This window comes from Brassica rapa, chromosome A01, assembly GCF_000309985.2.
Source record: "Brassica rapa cultivar Chiifu-401-42 chromosome A01, CAAS_Brap_v3.01, whole genome shotgun sequence".
In the NCBI taxonomy this organism is placed as follows: Eukaryota; Viridiplantae; Streptophyta; class Magnoliopsida; order Brassicales; family Brassicaceae; genus Brassica; species Brassica rapa.
Window position 1 is genome coordinate 1,841,990 of NC_024795.2, and position 22,649 is coordinate 1,864,638.

Here is a 22,649-nt window from a genome sequence, read left to right on the forward strand (position 1 = left end):
AATATACATCACAACTTATTCACTGACAAACAAAAAACTATTTAAATATCCCAGAAAAATATAAGAAAGCATTGGAATATACATTCCACAAATTATGCAGATTTTATGCCAATAGTTCTATAGATTATCTTCTAGCAGAAAAATCCATTTGGCAATATGGAGCACGTAATAAGAGTGATTTCCTTCTTCACTAAGACATGCTCAACATCATTATACCCTTTTCGTCTCTTTTTAATAATTTATGAACTTTTAACTTTGCTTTTCTTTGACATGAAAGACCCACACCTTGTGAAACCATTGTCATCCATTTCTCTTTGTTAGAGTTCTTGACTCGACTAATTAAACTTTCCGTTATGGGCATGTGGATATAAAAGAAGTTCTAAAATCATATGGTGGTTAGCTAAGTAGATGAAACTCTCCAATTTCTTTAGATTGTCCATTTGTTTTGTAGACGTTGTATCATCCAAAATGTTCTCTCCCTTTTTTGAGATTTTAGGCGTTTATGAAACTTTTTTAACAGAAATTTTTAAAAATGAGAAGGTTGGAAGTCTCATTAAGCATGGTCCCTCTAAAGGAAAACAAGTTGTATACGTATATTGGTTCTTGCTAAATAACTTTTATCTGATTCTACAGTATTCTGTATCTGATTCTAATAAATGAGACACATTATCTGTATATTCCTGGCCTAATCCATTTGTTTAACTTAATCCAACCAGTGTAGTGTAACGTGACGAAATTTTTGGATATCTATTGGACTAGTGTATAAATACTTATTGCTGACCAGCAACAATCCCAAAAATGTTTCCACAAATTTTTAGTTCGATGGATTCGTTTTATTCAATCATCATCAGAACTTCAGAAGCAATTGTCTTAAACGCTTAACTCAGATCCGTTGGGACAAAGATAAATAGTGTTACATGGGATAGATAGGTTCCTCAAAAAACTTAGATGCTTTAGAAATGTAGAGATCGCTCTCTCTCAAAAAAAAAGGAGACAACATGTGATCCCTTCCCTATTTGGTTACAATCCTAGAGAAGGGTATCAAGAAACTCGCTCACGGTCATGTACTTGACATCAGGGTAAAGCTCAGTACCATTCACTCCACCACAAGACTCATCAATCTCAAAGTGCGTGTGATGTCCTTTAATAAAAAAAGAGTATATGAAAACCATCTCCATATCATCCGGATACGGAGTCTCTGCATCACATAAACAGAAAGCGCTAAGAGCTAAAGAAAAATTAAAAAAAAAACTTTAAAAATGTAGATGTCTTAACAAAACCTTTGATCTTCTCAAGAAGTTGACTCTCAGTAACAAAAGCCTTCACAAGCTTCTTCTCAATCTTCCCTTCCCACATCTCAACAAGATCATTCATAGAACACACGTTTCCACACGGCCTAAGGTACAACGTCTTGTTAAGTGTTCTAGGATCATCAATCGTTTTGATCGTAAACGCAGCCGCATCAACCTCATTCACAAAAACAGCTACACAACACACACACACAGACTCATAAGCCACTTGTAGTAGTTAAAGGAGTAAAAAGGAGAGACCTTTAACGTCCCCATCTCCAAAGACAGTGACTTTATCCATCGGAGGAGATTGAAGACCCGGTTGGACTAGAGATGGAAGTAGAATCCTCATGAACAGTCCGCAGCAAATGTACGTGTAAGGAATGTTTGATGATTCTATAAGACGTCTTATCTCGGACTTCTTTGAGTAGAAGCCGTGATCGAGATCAGAGACCTGTGTCTTGTCCGGATCTGCTCCGTATTCAGCAGGTATAAACCTCTGCGAACAAACAATGTCTCATGTTCAATGTCCAAACACTAAAATGTGAATGAGTGAGAGAGAGACCGTGATGGAGGGAGTTCGTTTGATGACATTGATGAGGAGTTTCTGATCAAGAACGTGTTTTGATGGGATCGCAGAGATCACGATATCTACTTTACTCACTGCTTCTTCTAAGCTTGCTTCATCATCCAATGAACCCTGAATCCATAATACAAAAACCCAAATCAAACGAAGAATAAAAAAGCAAACTTTGAGATTTAATGAGAGAAGTTATTGGAGAAAGGAAGAGACTTTGAGGAGAGTGACGCCGGAGGAGGAGAGAGATTCAAGGGTAACGGACTTGGAAGGATCGGAGAATGTAGAGTTTCTGATGAGGGCGAATGTCGGGTGACCCGATTGGATGCTGAAACGGGTCAAGTAGTGACCTAATCTTCCCGTTGCTCCGATGACCAAAACTCTGCTCTTCTCCTTTGTCTTCTCCATTTTCTCTAACTCAGTTCTCTTACACTTAGAAGCAGTACTTGAACTCAAAGACGTTGACTTTCTTTGTAGTACTCAAAACTCTATTAACTCAATAAAGTCCACATGTCTAAATTGTACATACAGAACAATTTTTATTTATTTTTAACATCAAAATTAAACATATAAATCATCTTAACAACATATTTTTTTCATCCTAGCATTACAATATTTATATGTTATGGATAGTTTGTAGCCTGTAATTGATTATCATTATGCATTCTGCTGATTGCTTTAATGAACACCTTCATCAAGCTTTTGGTGGATTTGTTTAGAAATTATTTTATCAAACAACTTTGGAGAAAGATTTAAAACATAGGCCACTCTTTCTTCTTTTACTTTGTTACTTATTACTTTTTTTTTCTTTCTTCTGTTGAGTGGTAGAGTGGACTTGTGACAATGTATCATGAAAGGTCCTATACTCCTATGTATGAACTCCATTAGAGCATAGGGATTAGTGAGACCCATTCATAACTCTAATAAGAAGAGGAGAACACACATTGAAAGACTGATAATAAAATATCTCTTACTGTTTTGCATCTATACACACACGATATAATTGTATGTACTCTTGTCTCTGATACTACAATGGTTTGGATAGTTGTAGTCAGTAACATTATGATTACCATTTACCATGCATCATGCAACTCTCTTTTTTTTTGTGCTAAACATTATCATGCAACTCTAATTGTCTGAACACCTTCATAAAGGTTTTGGAAGAATTGTTGATAAATTAATTATCAAAGAACTTTGGAGAAAGATTCAACCTATGCCGCTCTTTCATTTACTTTGTTATTTAATTTTTACATTTTCTTTTCTTTTTTTGTTGAGTGGTCATGGACTTGTGACATTGTGAAAGAGAGAAAATTCCTATGTATAAACCCCACTAGAGCATGATTAGTGAGACCCACTCATGATGCTCTTCGAAGACGAGAAACACACATTGGAAGATTATGATAAGAAATATATATATTATTGTTTGGCATCTATACACACAATACAGTATAATCTGTCTCTGATACTACAATGCTGGGCTGAGAATCTTAAGTTAATTTACTGAAATTAGTAAATAACTGCTAACTTTCTCTTCTGATGAAAATAATATGAGTTTGATCTTCCCACTTGAAAAAAAATAAGCTGCCTGTATCCAGAGAACCTGCATATATGTAAATTTTGAATGAAGTGTGATATTTGAACTTGTCCTAAACCATAAAGCCAAAAAATTATGCCATATAATCATTGCTAGTAAATATTATACCTGACAATGGTCTAGAACTAAGGAACGCATTTAAATTTGCGGATCGTTCTTAGTCAAACTCCTAGACTGCTATAAAGATTCTGCACATCAGAGTCCCACATAGTAGCAGATTGACCATTCTGTAACATAACCAAACACACATAGATTATTAGTAAACCAAAAGTTATAGGATAAGCTTCATAATGGAAGAGAAATGAAAACATAACCTACGTTGAAACATGCAAGTGGATCAGAACTGGTAACCACTTGCTGCATTGGATTGAAATGAACATAACCGGAATTAACCATATCATGAGGATAACCGGAATTCACCATCATATGAGGTGGCATCACAGAGTTTGGTAAGTTCATCATTGGAGCTGAGACAACCTGGATTCAATTTATATTAGCCCATCTAATAATTCTATAAATTAAAGCTTTTACATACAAACAAATTAAAAAAAAAAAAGACTAACCTCTTTGGCAAAAATGTCATCGATGTTGAAATCCAGCCTTGGACTAACAGTTGCTAGCTTCATTGATAAGAACTGATCCAAACATGAACCATATATTAGGTTACAAATTATCAAATAATATTTCTAGTCGTACAAGATACATAGGAAATGAATTGCGAACCTCGACTTGTCGCTGGAGAGACTGAACATAGTTAATGATCTCATCAAGCATCCCTGCTTTGCCTGTAATCTTTTCGCATCCAGGAACCAAATCTTGTAGAAACTTCATTCTCTCACTGATCTTTTCTCTTCTAGCCTTCACAGATTTAACAATAAAATTAGTCTTTAAATATTTTCAGAATATTAAGCTACTAAATGAAACTAATTAATAAAGTCTCTCTCTCTCACTCGTTCAGCAATGCTGTGGCTATCAGTGGCTTGGCCTCTCCGTGCACGAACGTGAATATAATCCGTCCTCTGCGAGTCTTTCGTCACTTTTGACGAGTCGTTAGAACAACTGTTCTGTTCTTTCTTGGCTTTGTTCTTCATCTTCATGATGCTTTTAGTGCTCTGCTCCGTTATTTTTGACTTCTCTTCTTCTTCTTCAACTTCTACTTCTCTGTCCATCATCATCATCTTCTTCTTCTCATTAAAAACCTAAAAAACCATTAACAGACAAAGTGAATCTCAAAGTAAGATCTGTTTTTTTTATTCAGAGTTTTAGTTTCTTTAAGCAACATGCGAACCTTAGTCTCTGTATCGACACAACCAAACTTCCTTTTCTTGGAATTTCCAGACTCGTTTGTAATATTTCCTGGAGAAACTGAGATTCTCGCATCACCGTGCACCTCCCCGTAAATCTCCGGAAGATCCAAACCGGCCGACGCTAGAAAGCCGTCGTCAATCTCGCCGCCGTTGATCGTGGAAGAATTGGAGAAGAAGCCGGGAAGGTGGTGGTAGTTTAGTTGAGCCCTTTGGCGCTCTAAGACAGACATGTCGGCACAGTTGAGGAAAAGCTCAGCTTCTGTAGCTTCTCCGTTCATCATCATCATCTTCTTCTACTTTGGAGTGGTAGAGAAACAGAGTAAAGGTGAGGGTAGAAGAGGAAGGGATATTTATAACCAAACAAAAGAAGAAGCAACCTGTTTTGTACTTAGTCTAAATTCATCGCATCAGATAAGTAGGGCCATGTACAAATCTGGAAGTTTTAGATGATTGTAGATAATTTAGATTTGGGATATCCCTAGAGAAATGGTGATAAAATTACTAAAAATAGTGACACAAAAACTTAACAAAAAAAAAAAAACAATATTAAATTAAATGATTAAAACTCACTATTTTATTACATTTTGTGTATTGGTGGATTCGATTTTCATTCATTTAGAAAGGATAAGCATGGGCATTAGGGGCAAAATCACCTATAGTGTGTGAAGAAGACCATTTCTAGCTGGAAAGGTCTCAAACTTTATTTCACTAAACGAGCCAGTGAACGTCACGTGGGAGTGATTGTGCCTTTGTAACAATGAAAGGTATCATTGTGTAGTTTGATATTTCTCTTTAATTTGTTTTTATTCTTAAGATTTGTAATCGAAACTTGTAGTTCGTTTTACGAGTGACGAAACATTCTGCCGTAACCGCCTAAACCATATCATAATATAAAAACTAGGGCATTGGTCATCATCTAGCGCAAGCGCCAATACGCATCAAATACGGCCGCATCAGTGCATATTCTAGAAAAATAACTCGGTTACACGTTATCTTAGAAGCCAAGTACAAAAACTGAAACCATTATACATCTGATTAAGATAACCCTCAGGTCGTTTTAATAACTCTGGTATTTGGCAACGAGACACTGTTCACATGAATTTATGACGCAAGAGGTTTTCTGAATCTGGTTATTCAGATCGATCCTGCTGCTTCTGATGACCATGCTCTATTGGCTTAGTGTATCGTGATTGGCTAATACTGAGACGGCGCAAGAGAGGCTGCCACGTGATAGCCATGCTCTTTGAATGCATGTGGCTTACAAGACCCATCACATAAATTACTCTCACAAAGTTAGCTTTAGATCACTTTCACCGAAAACCAGTCAGCAAATATATTTCCAAGAAAAAGACCTCTCATAAATAAAGCATGTCACTTATTGTTTGGTTTAGTAGATTCTCAAATATTTCTATTCATCCCACCTTTTATTTAAGTCACTGGAACACCCTTCATGTGAACATAAAATCCGATATTTTGTTGTTTCGGTCTAATCCAATGATTTTATCAAGCTTTTCAAACACAAAAATGGAGTTAGTAGATAAGGAAAGGGGAGAGGGTATAAAGTTGTTTGAAATAAAGAAATGGTCATTGCTTTTTGATGTGATGAATTCGGACCAAGTCCATAGAAGATGAAGGCTATTTCATTATCATACTATTCATGCATACACTATTAAAGTAATGATACACACCTAATATGTGGGTTCCCCATTCTGTAATATATATACATGCATATATGTTTTTACATGCATGAACGTATATGTCGACACTTGTTTCTGGTGTATTGAGTTGGAGGTAAGTACACGCTATAATTACTATACAAAACATATGTGTGTGATGTATCATGACATAAATCACAAAGCTGTATAAATATGTAGTATAGTTTTATATGGGGAAGCTCCTATAGATCATCAAATGTAGATAATTAGTTGGAACAATAATAAGGGGGTCCAAATATTGGTCGGATATGATGGGATCCTAATCAAAGGTAAAAGTGTTCTGTATATCAAAACTATACAAAATTTACAAAAAAAAAAACTATCTATATATTCTATCTAAAGTTCAAGAAATGTGAACTACTAGCCCAAGATCAGAACTAACTAGTATCCACTCGAAAAGAGATACATTTTATAATGTAAGAAAAATTCAATGCAAAATTTTACATTTTCTATTTTTAGTCTTGCATAGCTTAGTAGCAAGCAGAAGTAAAACAAATGAAACAACCCATGTTTATAATAAAAGTAAAAGCATTTGGTGTTGCAAATGAATTATGTAATCTTCAAATTTAATTTCACAAAAGGAGGAAAATAATTTTCTTCTCAAGATTCGGTGGATGTGTTGAAAACCCGAGCAGATTTATAAAGTTTTACTAGGAATACACGAACGTAGGCAGAAATTTTATATCCCTCTCTCTCTAAACAAACCTCTAGCCTCTATCTAAAATACAAACGACCGTAGCTTCCTCCGGTGTTCGGCTCTCCCGCCGGCGCCGGAGGCCCCGTTTCCTTTCTTCTTTTCTCTACCCCCTCTAGCCCCTGCGTTGCGATATGCTCGACGTCTCTGTGTGTCGGTGGGTCTCGTGCTCTGTGACTTAGATCTCGGCGGCCTTGGGTCTAGATCCGGTGGCTCCTGCTCTCTATTGGAGCGTCGGCGAGCTACCTGTGGTGGTTGGGGCGGTGTAGGGTCGGCTTTTAGGGATTTCGGTGGTGGTGATTTTTCAGATCTGTTCTGCCTCCAGCCTCCACCTTTGAGATTTGCAAAATGGTCGGTTTGGTTTCGATTCTCCAGTTTTTCCGAGGTTCTTGTGGTGTAGTGTCTCGGAGCTCTGGTTTGTTGGATCGTGGAGTGGCGTTGAGCTCGTCTCCTCCGTTGGTGTCTCGGTGTGGCGTTGAGCTCGCCTCCTCTGTCTCCTCTGTCAGGTCAGGCACCGGTGTTTCTTCTTCGGTGATTCGCGCAGTGCTCTGGTGGTTTCGTGTGTCTCCTCCTTTTTCTCTGGTCTTGCGTCTGTCGGCTCCGGGTGTGCTTCTTTGTGGCGTCGTCTATGGCGAAACAGTTGCTCTCCAGGTTGTTGGCCCTCTCTTTCTCCTCTCCGTCATTTGCAATGGCTCCGTACTAGTTGCGTCCTCTCTCTGGTTTCGTCTAACCTTCAGGTCTTCGGTGAAGCGAGACTCCGAGAAGCATTAGAACTGTGGTCCGATTCTCGGATGCAGAAGCTACCAAGCTTTCCGAGTGCTTGTGGTGGTCAACAGGTCTCGAAAATCTTGTGGACTGTAGCTGTTTGACCTTGGCATCCCAGTGCCATTTTCTGGTCGATTGGCCATGTGATGGTAGCTTAGGTCTTTTTCTTTTGGCTTGTAGGATTGTTAATTTAGTAAGTTGTCATTGCTGCTATCTCAAGTCCTGATTTTTAGTTTAGCTATCTTGGTAGTGTCGAGTGGGGTTACTCGATTACTTTTCGGATCTAGGTTTAAGAATGTCTTAGGATTTCGCTGGGTTCGTGTCATGATGCGTCGTTGGTCTCTGCTGGGTTCGTGCTGAGGATAGGTGTGTTAGTCTCTGCTGGGTTCGTGCTGAGGATAGGTGTCGTTAGTCTCTGCTGGGTTCGTGCTGCGAGTCTATACGGTCTTGTGATTTTATGGTTCTCAAAGCGTCGTTAGGAGACCGGGATTCGGACTTTGAAGCATCGTCGGGAGACCAAGATTCATACCTTGAAGCGTCGTCGGGAGACTAGGGTTCGTGCGGATTGATGTCGTCGGTTATCCTACCCGCTTTTGTGGTTGTTGCTCAGAACTTTTAGTACTGAAATTGTTTCAGTTCTAATGTTTGTTCTTTAAGCCTTTTTTCCACCTTTTTTTTGGGGCTTAAACAACTTATGCTTTTTCATTCTCATCAATGAAATATTTACCTTTTAGCAAAAAAAAAAAAAGAAAAAAAAAATACACGAACGTAGGTATATATGCATAAATAGATAAGGTGATTCTTTTGCTGAAGTATGTTCCTCGGGGATTGCTCCAATTCTCTGACAGCTATCATTAATATCTCATTATTCAAGTATACTATTGAATTCTATGGGCGCCCTTCTTTTATGTCTCCAAATTCAAAATCATACAACAATCTAGTACTCCCGATAAGGTTTTTTTTAGAATTTTCATACTTATTAACAATATAATAAATATTTACTATTTAATTTATTATTTATTTTAATACACTTTTTAATAATTATTGACTAATAAAATTTAATCAATTCAGATATTTACAATTAATTTTTCAAAAGTATATAAAAAATTTATTTTTATGTAACAAAAATAAACTTTAGAAAATCTTACTTTCGATAACAGAGAGAGAGTATCTTGTTCAAAATGTAACTAATTTTTATTTTTATTTTACAAAAAGTGGTTTGATTTAGTCTTTTAAATGCTTAAATTTTGATTTTTTTTTTCAACTACTTAATTAGGAAAAAAATATATTAATCGATGTGTTTGTAGTTTGTACTAATTGTTTCCTTCTTGGATCAAATACTTCAAGCGAAGAAAATGATTGACTCGACTTATGATATTAGAGTGTTGGATTTCGTGATTGGATCGGTTCACATGGCTGATGATGTTTGACCACACCTGTCTAACCAAATGCGTGTTTAGTTACTTGTTTCAGGTTATGACGTTATATATTTCATTCGAAGAAAAATCGCAGTTGTAACAATTGAATACTAGAACAGCGATGTATTCTTTATTTACAACGAACAAGAGAAAACATCGTAGCCATCAAATTATTATAGCCTAAGGAGAAAGAGAGCGTAAAGGGTGTCATTTCAGATACATTAACTAGGACCGACCGTTTTTGGACACGAATATATGGCTTAGCTGAATCAGAATCAATTCTAACCGGATATTTATCAGTGCAATGTTCCCAGTGAGAGTGACTTATTTGTTGAAACCTTGACATTGCATAGAGCCACCCAAATTTAAACTCTGACCCTAAAGCAATCTGCCAAACTTTATTTACCTTCTTCATTCTTCATGTTGACTCTATGCATCAATGCATGCCAATTCATACCATATTGAGCTAGACCAAAGTATTCCAAATATGTGTAACTGATTTTGGGCTCCACATCTGTCGGTGCTAGGTCTAAGTTCTTCTCTAGCGAATTGATCACAGCTCTGTCTCCAGCATGAATACAACAATGGTCAATAGTAATGCTTGAATTTAATTTTCAACAGTTTTTTTTTTTTGGCGATAAGTAAAAAAAGAAGTTTATACTTGGGTCGTTTTTTTTTATCAACGAGGCTTGTTCAAGCCTGCATATCGATCTAGGAAACAAAAGGAATCTTTCATTACGTGAAAGTGGGCTTGGGTTAGGCCCAAGTTTTCGTTGACACCCACATATTTTGTTCTGCAGCTTATTATTATATTGCATGGAATCGGCCCATTACTACGAGATATAACATTTTCATTCTTGGGAAATGGGCTATCTTTTCTCGAGAGAATTCAAGAAAATATATTTTAAAACAGCTCTATTCTTTTAAGATCCCTAAGAAAAAATTCTGGTATTATTGTCTAATAATATAGGCTGGAGCAGCAAACCAAACATTATATGCTTAAACATTAATTAATCGATTTTGATTAGGAACGGCGTACAATTAACGATTTAATGGAATCCAGCTATCAAAATACGAATAAAGATTACAGTCTTACGAATAAAAAATACGAAAGACAAATAAACAAATATTACATGCGTAAGTTGTAAACACTCGCGTACTGTATACTCCTTGAGCGTCGAGATATTTAGCTTAAGCAGTCGGGTGGCATTCTCGTAATAAAACGATAATCCCGTGTCTTAATAGAACACTCGCTTTTTACTACCCGTTGCGGTCGTCTTGTCTAAATCACTTTGCCAAACAGCTATCTTCTTCTGCTCCCAACGTTTCTTTTATTTCTTCTTACAGAAAGCAACTCGTTAACAAGTACCATTCTCGCCATGTCTGGTTCTAGCGACTCGGGTTCTCACAAGTTCTCGACTAAATCCACCATCTTCGGCCTAAACCTCTACTTAGTCGTCGCGATATGTTCTGTCTTCCTACTGCTGATCTCGCTCTTGATCTTCCTCTTCGTCTGCTTGAACCGAGTCTCACGCGCGCGGAGAATGCGCGTGAAACACAGCTCCGGATCCATCCCTCTGGTCACCAAGGAGACAACGGAGATCAAGACGGTCGGAAAGTATCTGAACTGCGACGAGTCGATGAGGAAAGTCGAAAACGAATTCGTCGTGGTCGCCGAGGCGACGAGCAAGGAAGCGGGCGGCGGGTTCGATGATATGTCGGTGGCTTCGAGCGGCGGCGACGTTGGTTCCGAGGTGATGGGTTGGGGAAGATGGTACGGTTTGAAGGATCTGGAGATTGCGACGCGTGGCTTCTCTGATGAGAACGTGATCGGAGAAGGAGGATACGGTGTCGTTTATAGAGCTGACTTCCCCGACGGTTCGGTCGCTGCAGTAAAGAATCTACTTAACAATAAGTAAGTTTTCGAAATGTTACTAACTTGAGATTAGATTAGATCATTTCGTTGATTAATTAGATTTATTTTGAAAAATTTAGATCTTTTATCTGAGTTTGTATTTAATATTATTGCTCGTTCTGACAATTCTCATTTACTCCGTTTCACGGACTCCGTAATTCTGGGGTCAAGGCTCCATTGGTACTTGGATTTAATAAGCTTTTGAAAACATTATTTTATATTTTCTTCCGACAAGTGTTTTGTTTAGAAAAAAACATTTTCTCCGCATTAGTTATTTGAGATTTTGACTTTTTAATATATCAAATGAAATTATTAAGGTGTAACCATTATCGACATTCTTTTTTTTCTTCTTAGTATATGTCAAGTACATACTTTTGCTACCATTGAACTGTATATTGCTGTTTTCTTGGTAAATGTTTAGAGTAAACATTAATTATTTAATTAGTTGTGCTTTGTTCTTTATTCTCTATTAATTTTTTCTTTAATCTTTTCCTTTTGTTTTTGGTCTTTATCTTCTCTTTTGTTTTAGTTGTTTACCTTTAGGTGATGAGATGGTCTTACTAGTATAAAGCTAGCTGGAAAATGATATACCAGTGAATCAAATAGCCTAAAAGAATCTGCTAAGTTTGCTTTCTGTGTTTGGTCACTTCATTGTTCCAACTTATTTTATAATTAATAAAATATGGATAAATCTTCTATTTAGGTAGCAAGATTGTAGAAATCTATTTATATTGGTTGTTAGGTTTGGCAGAATCAGGTTGTTGGTTTTGCAGTACAACCACCTATCTTCTTTTTTACTCTCATTGTATTTGTTTTGTCAACAAGCTGAGATTTAGATATAATAAAAATGAATCTGGTAAATGATGGTAAAACATTGCTTTCTTCAGAGGTCAGGCAGAGAAAGAGTTCAAAGTTGAGGTGGAAGCAATTGGGAAAGTAAGACATAAGAACTTGGTTGGTCTGATGGGTTATTGTGCCGACACTGCTCAAAGGTTTCCAAAACAAACAAACTCAAAATGAATTAGTACCAATTAAATTCATAAATATTCTAACGGAACTTAGGTTTTTTTTTGTTTTTTTTTATTAGGATGCTTGTGTATGAATATATTGATAATGGAAACTTGGAGCAGTGGCTGCATGGTGATGTAGGTCCAGTGAGTCCTCTCACATGGGATATTCGGATGAAGATAGCCATTGGAACAGCTAAAGGGTGCGTGCAGTTTCTTCTTGTCAATCAGTATTCTAGCTATCGATTGGCATTTTTATTAAACCTTGGCTTTTGATGAACAGATTAGCCTATTTACATGAAGGGCTTGAACCGAAGGTTGTGCACCGTGATGTGAAGTCTAGTAACATCTTGCTCGATAAGAAATGGAACCCGAAAGTGTCTGATTTTGGTTTGGCCAAGTTATTAGGATCTGAAACGAGCTATGTGACAACTCGTGTGATGGGAACTTTTGGGTGAGCATATTATTACTTTCAATTTCATTTCTTGACATCGTTAAACTTAACTTCTTTATATTTCTCGTGCAGATATGTTTCACCGGAGTATGCAAGTACGGGCATGCTCAATGAGTGTAGTGATGTCTATAGTTTCGGTGTTCTTCTCATGGAGATTATAACAGGAAGGAGCCCGGTCGATTATTCAAGACCCCCTGGCGAGGTAAGCTCAAAATATATTAAGGACTTTGCACAAACATTTTTTTTTTCCTCACAAGAAAATATGTAAATGTTATTTTTTTGTGAAATTTTTTCAGATGAACTTGGTGGATTGGTTCAAAGGAATGGTTGCAAGCAGACGTGGGGAAGAAATCATAGACCCTAAAATCAAGAATCCACAACCTCATCCAAGAGCTTTGAAAAGAGCGTTGCTTGTATGTTTGCGTTGCATAGACCTTGATGCTAGCAAACGGCCAAAGATGGGACAAATCATCCACATGCTTGAGGCTGATGATTTCCCTTTCCGTCCTGTAAGTGTCAAAAGCTAAAAGAGTTTACCTCTCTAACATGTTTATTGAGATTTGTATGTTTATTTCCTCTTATTTATCACAGGAACACAGATCAGTCCAGACAAACAAGAATGCTCATCATCACGGTGTTTCAGGGAGACCACTTGAGAGTTGATGCTATTGGCTACACAACCAGATTGATAGATATGTCTCCACGTTTATTCTATATTTGAGTATTGCTTAGATTGATTCGAGTTGAAAGCAAAAGTGAAATTAGATACATGAGAGTGGAGTTCAAATTCTAAGGCTTGTTATATGTAAATATATCATATATGTATTATACATGATGAACACCATAGAGCATTTCTTATCTTTTGCTTTGCTTGGGCACATGGAGAATTATAGACAAGACAATAGACCTAAAGGTTATATCGAACCAGTGAGCAAAAAAAACCAAATTGTAATTTTTTTGGTATTCGAATTAGTAAGAGTTTAAAGCTGGACTGTATCTTAAACCATAATTATTGTGGTTTAGTTCGGTCCGATTACATTAATCCGATAACAACCGAATTGATTTCGGGTCAAGCAAATATACCAGCTCTAGAGATCCGACAGTCCACGACCACTCCACTACCTGCGATTAGTAAAATTATCCAAAAGTCGCCACGTGGCATCACATATTCTCCTGACTTCTCCATCACCAAAAGGCAAAAAAATCAAATCCACTTTAATTCGATTTTCATCTAGATCTGGTGCGAACTCTGTTTGTTACGCGAAGGATGGATGAGAGTTTGATCAAGCGCCTGGAAGCTGCGGTTACGAGGCTCGAGGGAATCTCCAGCACCGGAGGAGGAGGAGTTACTACTCTTTCCCGCGGAGGAGATTTCTCCGCCGGAACCGATGCCGCCGCGTCCTCCGATCCGTCGATCCTTGCCTACGAAGATCTGATTTCGCAGTGCGTTGGCAGGGCCCTGAGCGCGGCGGAGAAGATCGGCGGACCTGTTCTAGACGTGACGAAGATCGTCGCCGAAGCGTTCGCTACGCAGAAGGATCTGCTCGTTCGCATCAAGCAAACTCAGGTAGGCGTAATCAATGAATGATAACTTCGTTTTCGTGCGGATTGGATTGGTTTTGATCTTTTTGATTGTGAGCAGAAGCCTGACATGGCTGGGTTAGCTGGATTTCTCAAGCCGTTGAATGATGTTACGATGAAAGCTGACGCGATGACTCAGGGAAGGAGGTCTGATTTCTTCAATCACCTGAAGGCTGCGTCTGATAGTTTATCTGCATTGGCTTGGATTGCTTTTACAGGAAAAGATTGTGGTAAAGCAGATTGAACTTTGATACTTACTGTAATCTTCACTGAAAATGATTGACTGTGATGTAATTTTGCTTTTCACCTTGCAAAGGTATGAGCATGCCAATCGCTCATGTGGAAGAAAGTTGGCAGATGGCTGAGTTCTACAACAATAAGGTGATAGTTAGTTAATCTTCAAACTATTTATATGATTTCATATCTTCCTTATGTAGTTAAATGCCTAGCCATAATACGGTGAAGTCACCAGGGTTCGAGTCCACTGGGGAATTAATATTTCGGCACCCCTAGGGACAGGGGACCCGACACGTGGGCTGAAAACCGACACGTGGGCTGAAAACGTAGGCTGCTAACACGAGGCTAGTCTGGACCCATTTTTGTGGGAGCCATGATACCCATGTATAATTTAAAAAACAAAAACTTTTTGTGGTACAGAAAAATCAATAAGTCAGCTGAAATTGTTAAAAGCTTTGGGAAAACAATTGCTTATTCAGATTGCATAAGCCTTAAATTGCTGTTCGGTGATCTTTGTGCTCTGTTAATTATGTGTCTATATGTTCTTTATTTTAGGTTTTGGTGGAGTACCGAAACAAAGATGCGAATCATGTGGAATGGGCTAAAGCATTGAAAGAACTTTACTTGCCTGGTTTGAGGGATTATGTTAAAAGTCATTACGCTTTGGGACCTGTATGGAATGCATCAGGGAAACCTGCTAGTGCTCCTCCTGCAAAGGGTCCACCTGGTGCTCCTGCTCCTCCCCCAGCACCGGTCTTCAGTTCTGAATCTTCAAAGCCATCATCTTCGTCAAACCAGAAACAAGGCATGTCTGCTGTTTTCCAGCAGCTCAGCTCTGGTGCTGTGACCTCAGGTATGTTGTTACGTTGTATATGTCTTCATGTTTTCTGGCGCAATCTCTGTTTGGAATGTGAGTCAAAATAGTTTATTATTCTTGTTCTGTGCTTTCCAGGTCTTAGAAAAGTGACAGATGATATGAAGACAAAGAACCGTGCTGATAGATCCGGAGCAGTGAGTTCCATTGAGAAGGAAACTCGTACAACTAAACCAGCATTTTCGAAAACTGGACCACCGAAACTGGAACTTCAAATGGGTCGCAAGTGGGTTTTTCTAACAAATAACTTATATGGTACAAATACAAGCTATGGTAGATATACTTTAATATGGTTGTTGGCTTCTACTGGATCATATTAGGTGGGCTGTTGAGAACCAAATTGGGAAGAAGGACTTGGTTATCAGCGATTGTGATGCCAAACAGTCTGTGTATGTATTTGGTTGCAAAGATTCTGTCTTGCAGATACAAGGTAACTTTGCGCCATTCCAAGTTCAGCCTAGAAGTTAGATATCTGCTAAAAAAAATTGAGTCCTTTACTTTTGTTCTATAATCTGTAGGAAAAGTCAATAACATCACCATTGACAAATGCACCAAAATGGGTGTTGTCTTCACGGTGAGTGGAATAATACTGTTTCCTCGTACATTCCAACAGTATAAAGTTATTTGATTTCTAATCATGTAAAATGTAACATGTCTGTATAGGATGTTGTGGCTGCATTTGAGATAGTGAATTGCACCAACGTAGAAGTACAATGTCAGGTTTGTTTTCTATCATCTATAGCTTTTCTAATAGCCGGAAAATATATCTTTATAAGGACAATCGCTTTGCTTAACAATCTTATGATGTAGCCCTATAATGTCTGCAGTTTTTTCTCGAGACACTGATGCTCTTCCTTTTGTCTTTTACGTCATATGTGGTTATTGCAGGGTTCAGCTCCCACAGTTTCTGTGGACAACACAACTGGCTGTCAGTTATACCTAAACAAAGACTCATTAGAGACAGCTATAACAACAGCCAAGTCGAGTGAGATCAATGTAATGGTCCCTGGTACTTCCCCTGATGGAGATTGGGTATGCTTTCCTCTGTTCGTAACTATATAAGTCTTTTTGAGGGGAGACTGTTCGTTGAAGGAATCATTCTCATAGTGTTACTTTCACACCATTGTAGGTGGAACATGCACTGCCGCAACAGTACAACCATGTGTTCACCGAAGGGAAGTTCGAGACGACACCGGTCTCGCACTCAGGTGCCTAAGTTAAAAGGGAATCTCTGTTCACGTCTGGATTTTGCTTAAATATCAGGTCTTGTTTTAACTCGTTTTCTTCAGATTTTAATAGAGCTGAAACTGTTTGTTTGTTGATCTGTCTCTATATTTTGGGATTGGAGGTTCTTTTGTTTGTTTGTTTGTTGTCATCTCGATCATCTTCTCTTTTGTGTGTCTTTGGGGTTTTGGATTGGATTTGGGCTTTTCCTTCTTTTTTTTTGGTGCGCTCATACTTTTTTCTGAGTTATTATTGCTGATGAAAATGTGAACAAATCCTGGATACAAAAAGCTGTGGTCCTATTCTTGGAATATGCAAACATTAATGTATTATCAACTTTCTTGGTCGTTTTGTTTTGGAAATTATTCGAGCTTTGGTTAAAAATCTTGAGGAAAAGTCTTAAATGCTGTCGAAAATGCGAATAGAAGCTTCACTTAACCTAACAGTCTTATATAATAATTGAGTTGAAAAATTGTGAAATCACCAAAAAGCTAGAAATAATTGGAGGTGGTGGGGTTGAAACGTGAAGAATGGGTTAATACACTTACGCTGGGAAGTAGCATGGAAAAGGGGGAATCATGCCATTCGCATTTTATGAGATAAAAACCTATATGCATTTTTTGATCAGAGAAAAAAAAAACCTATGTGCATTTATCAAGCTACATAAACACGAAACTAATGCGCATGTTCACAAATTTAGCATCCTTCTTCTCTTCAATTTACGAGAGATATTAATAAATGTCACAACCATTCTTCTGTACTTATGAGCCCTACATGCTACCTACTTTGACCATTTTTTACAACCATTGCTTGAAAGTTTTTTTAGACTTTACATCGGATTCACGAACCTGCTTTTGGACAGTAAAACTTGTAATATGGTGAGAGTATTGATACGAATCTTTTCTTTAACAGTCAATAATTTGCGATTTCAAATTTTTATTTTGGTAATAAAAACAAAGAAAAGCTCTCTTTCAAAACTTATCTTGCAGAACAAGTTCTTACCGGAATTGTCCTATAATACTACAAAATAGTAGACCAAGACCGAAGACTTACACTTCAGACAGTAATACAAGTCAACACGTGGACTGTGGAAAACGAGCACAAACGTGTCTCCTTTGGAAAACTCGTCTCTCTACAACGTAACCGTTACAGTAAAAAAAAAAACCTCTTTATTTTAATCAACTTATAAAAACTCTCACAGAATCTCTGTCTCATCCTTCTTCACCATCATGGCTATCTCCATCTACTTCTCTCTCCTCCTCATCTTCCTATCTCACTTCCCTTCCTCACGTAAGTATCTTCGTCAATACGACGTAGCTTTTACCCTCCCTCACTCCTCTTCAGTCTAACCTTAATTTTTCTTTCTCTGTTTACTCAACAGATGCAGAGCCATTCATCGGAGTTAACATCGGCCAAGTCGCCGACAACCTCCCTCCGCCTTCGGAAACCGTCAAGCTCCTCAAGTCCTCTTCTATCGAGAAAGTGAGGCTCTACGGCGCCGATCCCGCCATCATCAAAGCTTTGGCCGGAACCGGTATCGGCATCGTCATCGGCGCCGGTAACGGAGACATTCCTTCCCTCGCCGCCGATCCTAACGCCGCCTCTCAGTGGATCAACTCCAACGTCCTCCCTTTTTACCCCGCCTCCAAAATCATCCTCATCAACATCGGCAACGAGGTCCGGTCTACTCTAATTTATAAAAAAAATTACAAAATCTTAACCGGTTAAGTTGCAAAAAAAAAAAAAATCTTAAACCGGTTCGTTGTTGCAGGTGCTGATGTCGAACGATCCGAATCTAGTGAACCAGCTACTCCCGGCGATGCAAAACGTGCAAAAAGCACTCGAGGCGGCGTCGCTCGGCGGGAAAATCAAGGTGTCGACGGTGCACTCGATGACGGTGCTTGGCAGCTCGGACCCGCCGTCTTCCGGTTCGTTTGCGCCCGGTTCTCAAGCCGGTTTAAAGGGGATTCTACAGTTCCTAAGCGACACTGGTTCGCCTTTCACTATTAACCCGTACCCGTTCTTTGCTTATCGAGGTGACACGAGACCCGAAACGCTAGCGTTTTGCCTCTTCCAGCCTAACCCGGGTCGAGTTGACGGTAACACCGGAATCAAGTACATGAACATGTTCGATGCTCAGGTAAATTTATTAGAGTTGGGCCCACGCTTTTACGAGTCTGGTCTGAAACTAATCAATTCACTTGTGTGTTTAGCTTTTACGCAAAATTAGCTAATGATTTAACTAGATGTAAAAGCATAGATTAACCAGGTCTGTTAGTTTCAAGTAATTTCTTGTTGTGATCATAATAAATGACTAGATTTTGACCCGCACGCCCGTGCGGGTGTATTTTAAAAAAAAATATGATGCTATTTGATTTTTATGTCACTATTTAAGGTTGGTCAAAAAACTCGAATTCGAAGAATTGAACCGATTCCAATCCGAATAAGTAGAACTAAATCTGAACCGGAATTAATTAAATATCTGAATTATTCAAAATTTTGGTATTTGAAGAACTGAAATCTAATCCGATCCGAACCGAAGTATTTTGGGTATCCAAAATAGATTTATATACTTATATATATTAATTATTTTTAGATTTAATATATATAAAAACATCCAGAATATATATGATGTAAATATATACAAATAATCAAACGTAAATACTTAAATATATGATGTAAACTTTTAAGTTCGCTTAAATGCTTGAAAATATGATGTAAACTTCTAAGTTCGCTTAAATTACTTATATATATGATGTAAACTTTTAAGTTCGCTTAAATGCTTGAAAATATATACAGATAATCAAACATAAATATCTTAAATAGTTAAGATATACTCAAAACTCCAAAAATACTTAAATTATTATTAATTCTCTATCTAAATATTTAAACCAAACCTATTTAAATTGGTTATCCAAATCCGAACCAAATCCGAACCAAATCCTCAAAAATCTAAACTGAACACGAAATCCCAAAAAAACTCGAAAATGAGCCCGAACGCCCACTCCTAATCACTATTACATATATATCCTATATGTGTCATCATAGGTTACAAAATATGTGTTATCATATAATTAAACGTATGTTATACGTACCATCAAATAAGTTTCTTATAATTAATAATATTTTATACGTACAATCATATAAATAATCACATATATTATATTTTAAAATTTAATGTGAAATATAAAAGCCATAATTTAAGTTGGTGTTTGAAATTGGGTTTTGTATTGTATTTTTCTTATATATATTGAAAATATTTTTATAATAGTTGTTAGAAAATATGTTAGTAAAAATCAAATTTTGAATATATATATATATATATATATTTTTTTTTTTTGAATGAATTTTTAATATAAATCAATTTTAAATTATTATTTTGATTTGAATATATTATATATCAAATAACATAGACCCATTACTTTTTAATATAATGTAATGGGCTTCCAATTTTTAGTAGCATAAGCCCATTATTATTTTTCCTAACTTATTACTATCTATGTTTCCAAACAGTACTATTTTTTTAACTACTATCTATATTGCCAAACAATCTCAATGTGTACTTCAACTTTAATAATATAGATATTTAGCAGTATTCACGTGGAGGAATTAGGAATATATAAGTTTGATAAAAAAAATATTAGTTTGAACTTTTGGTTTTTAAATTTTTATTCTGTATATGAATTTGCAATAGATTGTATGTAGCAAGGAACTTATTCTGTGACTACTTTACCACTTGGAAAGAATCTATATTCTTGTTGTGTGTAGTACAAAAGACAGTTGTTCACGTTTGGATGATATGGGTCCATACGAGCGTATGTTGTCTCACTCTCAGTCTACACTTTCTTAGTTACATCTGCTGTGGTTAATTCTTGTTTTATATTTCATGTGCTGTAATTATTATCTTCTTTAGGGAATAAATCGTTGTCAGCCGTTTACTGATTTGTCTGACAGGCTGGATTCCCACTAGTAGTTTACTTATTTTAGATGTTTCTTGAAGCATTTGTTTGCACTTGGCATCATCAATTCCACGTAAGCTGTGGTGACAAAAATTAATAAAAATCATTTTAAAAATAGAAGAGAAATAGAAAACGGTGTCTTTCAGGTCATACTACGTGCTTATGTCTGAGTACAAAGTAGTATAAAAATTCGTCGTTACTTGCAACACACGTTACAGTCTCTTTGTTTCATCATTTCGCAGGTAGATGCGGTTCACTCGGCTTTGAAATCTGTTGGATTCGAGAAGGTAGAGATCGTGGTGGCGGAAACAGGTTGGCCTTCACGAGGAGACCCAAACGAAGTTGGACCGAGCGTGGATAATGCTAAAGCATACAACGGAAACTTAATAGCTCATCTAAAGTCAATGGTTGGCACACCTCTCATGCCTGGGAAGTCCGTGGACACTTACATCTTCGCACTCTATGACGAGAATCTAAAGCCTGGACCATCTTCAGAACGTGCCTTTGGGCTTTTCAAAACCGACCTTTCCATGGCCTATGATGCAGGCCTTGCCAAGAGTAGCGGTAGTAGCAGCAACAGTAGTGGTCAGGTTAGATAATCATAATCTTAATCCAGTTCCCAAATCATTTAGGCTCCTAATTACTGAATTATACTCTTGTGTTTACATTTAACAAAAGAACAGAATTTTGTTTACAGTAGCAAAAGCTATGGTTTTATTTGGAAAATAGTAATTACAACTTAACATGTAAAGGCCAAAATTATTATATATCATTTTGATTTAGGCTCTGATTATTCGACATTTGTGTTTATACTAGCAGACAATTTTCATTTAAGTAGTAGAAGTTGCGGTTATTATTTGGAATAAAGTAACTTAAATTAGGAGGTTATGTTTTGTATCATTGAATCAGACGCCATCAGGCAAAGTGACGTCGACGGGGTGGTGTGTACCGAGGAATGGTGCGACGGATGAGCAGTTGCAAGCTAGCTTGGATTGGGCGTGCGGACAAGGAATAGACTGTGGTCCGATACAACCAGGAGGAGCTTGTTTCGAGCCAAACAATGTGGCTTCACATGCAGCTTTTGCCATGAATATGTATTTTCAAAAGTCTCCTAAAAAGCCTACAGACTGTGATTTCTCTCAAACCGCAACAATCACCTCCCAAAACCCAAGTAAGTTTTTCTCACACCCTAACAAAGACTACATCGCTGGACTGCATTAGGATTGGTCTGAAAATATACTATATGAAAGAGACAACATTAATGTCATTTTGACAATATGAAAACTAATGCTAATTGGCTTTGCATATCTTGAATTTGTATAGGTTATAACAGCTGCGTCTATCCTGGAGGTGGAGGAGGAGCAGGAAGTACAGGAGTAATGAACAAATATGTGAGCTCAGACAAATTAGATAGCAAAGATAATGGAGCAGTTGAACCAAAAGTTTATTCTTCTCTATCTTTTCTACTCATCTTTGTTGTGTCCCTAATCTTCCATGTTAATATGTAATGGGCATAATTAGCTTCTTGGGGGTAGTTTAATTAACTACTCTCACTTCTTGTTTTTCTTCCTCCCTCCATATGAGTCGTGTGATCAAAGCTGTTATTAAGTTAGTATATAATAATTATTGTAGTCGGTAAGACGGTAACGGCTATTTCCCATGTGACATACTTTCTTTCCATTTTCATATGGATATGAATATATTAATTAGGATAAATTTCACTGCCCTTTAATTATTTTTACACTATAGTCAAACATTTTTTTGTTGGTAATCTATAGTCTCTAATCTTGGTTATGCAGATATGAAAACAAGTGAGTTACTGCCTTCATTTTTTTTTGTTAACTGGAAATTCAAGGAATGAGATTTTTTTATATATTTCATAATAACCAAAACACTATGACTAAATTTTCATAGTCAAAAAAAAAAAAAAAATTTCATAGTCAATCTTAATTATTTTTACACTATAGTCAAATCTTTTTTTTTGTTGGTAATCTGTAGACTATAGTCTCTAATCTTGGTTATGCAGATATGAAAACAAG

General features: G+C 37.1%; 5 protein-coding genes across 5 annotated transcripts; 3 read left to right on the forward strand and 2 right to left on the reverse strand.

Moving 5' to 3' along the window:
• Positions 1-811: 811 nt before the first annotated feature.
• On the reverse strand, positions 812-2,423 carry LOC103837182 (probable pinoresinol-lariciresinol reductase 3). Its single transcript, XM_009113545.3, has 5 exons — positions 2,083-2,423; positions 1,855-1,989; positions 1,551-1,788; positions 1,281-1,484; positions 812-1,198 (listed from the first exon to the last, which is right to left on the reverse strand). The coding sequence occupies exons 1-5, from the start codon at positions 2,272-2,274 to the stop codon at positions 1,029-1,031; spliced, it is 939 nt and encodes a 312-aa protein (XP_009111793.1). The 5' UTR covers positions 2,275-2,423; the 3' UTR covers positions 812-1,028.
• Positions 2,424-3,258: 835 nt separating this feature from the next.
• Positions 3,259-5,133, reverse strand: LOC103837276 (transcription factor bHLH63). The gene is made up of 7 exons (XM_033286615.1): positions 4,749-5,133; positions 4,411-4,659; positions 4,184-4,318; positions 4,024-4,095; positions 3,779-3,937; positions 3,569-3,687; positions 3,259-3,466 (listed from the first exon to the last, which is right to left on the reverse strand). Exons 1-6 carry the CDS (start codon positions 5,052-5,054, stop codon positions 3,622-3,624), a joined length of 987 nt encoding a protein of 328 aa, XP_033142506.1. The 5' UTR covers positions 5,055-5,133; the 3' UTR covers positions 3,259-3,466; positions 3,569-3,621.
• Positions 5,134-10,623: 5,490 nt separating this feature from the next.
• On the forward strand, positions 10,624-13,601 carry LOC103837357 (probable receptor-like serine/threonine-protein kinase At4g34500). The gene is made up of 7 exons (XM_009113749.3): positions 10,624-11,274; positions 12,162-12,266; positions 12,362-12,484; positions 12,565-12,735; positions 12,808-12,937; positions 13,032-13,244; positions 13,327-13,601. Exons 1-7 carry the CDS (start codon positions 10,739-10,741, stop codon positions 13,396-13,398), a joined length of 1,350 nt encoding a protein of 449 aa, XP_009111997.2. The 5' UTR covers positions 10,624-10,738; the 3' UTR covers positions 13,399-13,601.
• Positions 13,602-13,933: 332 nt separating this feature from the next.
• Positions 13,934-17,000, forward strand: LOC103837455 (cyclase-associated protein 1). Its single transcript, XM_009113847.2, has 10 exons — positions 13,934-14,302; positions 14,378-14,546; positions 14,633-14,697; positions 15,109-15,406; positions 15,506-15,653; positions 15,748-15,857; positions 15,946-16,001; positions 16,091-16,147; positions 16,316-16,459; positions 16,557-17,000. Exons 1-10 carry the CDS (start codon positions 14,003-14,005, stop codon positions 16,641-16,643), a joined length of 1,434 nt encoding a protein of 477 aa, XP_009112095.1. The 5' UTR covers positions 13,934-14,002; the 3' UTR covers positions 16,644-17,000.
• A 700-nt stretch (positions 17,001-17,700) lies between these two features.
• On the forward strand, positions 17,701-22,336 carry LOC103837559 (glucan endo-1,3-beta-glucosidase 7). Its single transcript, XM_009113950.3, has 6 exons — positions 17,701-17,941; positions 18,033-18,328; positions 18,423-18,791; positions 20,853-21,200; positions 21,520-21,781; positions 21,934-22,336. Exons 1-6 carry the CDS (start codon positions 17,881-17,883, stop codon positions 22,116-22,118), a joined length of 1,521 nt encoding a protein of 506 aa, XP_009112198.1. The 5' UTR covers positions 17,701-17,880; the 3' UTR covers positions 22,119-22,336.
• Positions 22,337-22,649: the final 313 nt, after the last annotated feature.

Coding starts and splice junctions, on each gene's coding strand:
- LOC103837559 (XM_009113950.3), top strand. CDS start 17,881: ATGGCTATCTCCATCTACTTCTCTCTCCTCCTCATCTTCCTATCTCAC. Junction 18,792..20,852: donor TGAACATGTTCGATGCTCAG/GTAAATTTATTA, acceptor ATCATTTCGCAG/GTAGATGCGGTTCACTCGGC. Junction 21,201..21,519: donor GCAGCAACAGTAGTGGTCAG/GTTAGATAATCA, acceptor TCATTGAATCAG/ACGCCATCAGGCAAAGTGAC.
- LOC103837455 (XM_009113847.2), top strand. CDS start 14,003: ATGGATGAGAGTTTGATCAAGCGCCTGGAAGCTGCGGTTACGAGGCTC. Junction 15,858..15,945: donor TTCTGTCTTGCAGATACAAG/GTAACTTTGCGC, acceptor TATAATCTGTAG/GAAAAGTCAATAACATCACC. Junction 16,148..16,315: donor ACGTAGAAGTACAATGTCAG/GTTTGTTTTCTA, acceptor TGGTTATTGCAG/GGTTCAGCTCCCACAGTTTC.
- LOC103837357 (XM_009113749.3), top strand. CDS start 10,739: ATGTCTGGTTCTAGCGACTCGGGTTCTCACAAGTTCTCGACTAAATCC. Junction 12,267..12,361: donor TGTGCCGACACTGCTCAAAG/GTTTCCAAAACA, acceptor TTTTTTTATTAG/GATGCTTGTGTATGAATATA. Junction 13,245..13,326: donor ATGATTTCCCTTTCCGTCCT/GTAAGTGTCAAA, acceptor TATTTATCACAG/GAACACAGATCAGTCCAGAC.
- LOC103837276 (XM_033286615.1), bottom strand. CDS start 5,054: ATGATGATGATGAACGGAGAAGCTACAGAAGCTGAGCTTTTCCTCAAC. Junction 4,660..4,748: donor GTGTCGATACAGAGACTAAG/GTTCGCATGTTG, acceptor ATGGTTTTTTAG/GTTTTTAATGAGAAGAAGAA. Junction 3,688..3,778: donor ATCCACTTGCATGTTTCAAC/GTAGGTTATGTT, acceptor GTTATGTTACAG/AATGGTCAATCTGCTACTAT.
- LOC103837182 (XM_009113545.3), bottom strand. CDS start 2,274: ATGGAGAAGACAAAGGAGAAGAGCAGAGTTTTGGTCATCGGAGCAACG. Junction 1,990..2,082: donor CCGGCGTCACTCTCCTCAAA/GTCTCTTCCTTT, acceptor TTATGGATTCAG/GGTTCATTGGATGATGAAGC. Junction 1,485..1,550: donor TGGAGATGGGGACGTTAAAG/GTCTCTCCTTTT, acceptor TGTGTTGTGTAG/CTGTTTTTGTGAATGAGGTT.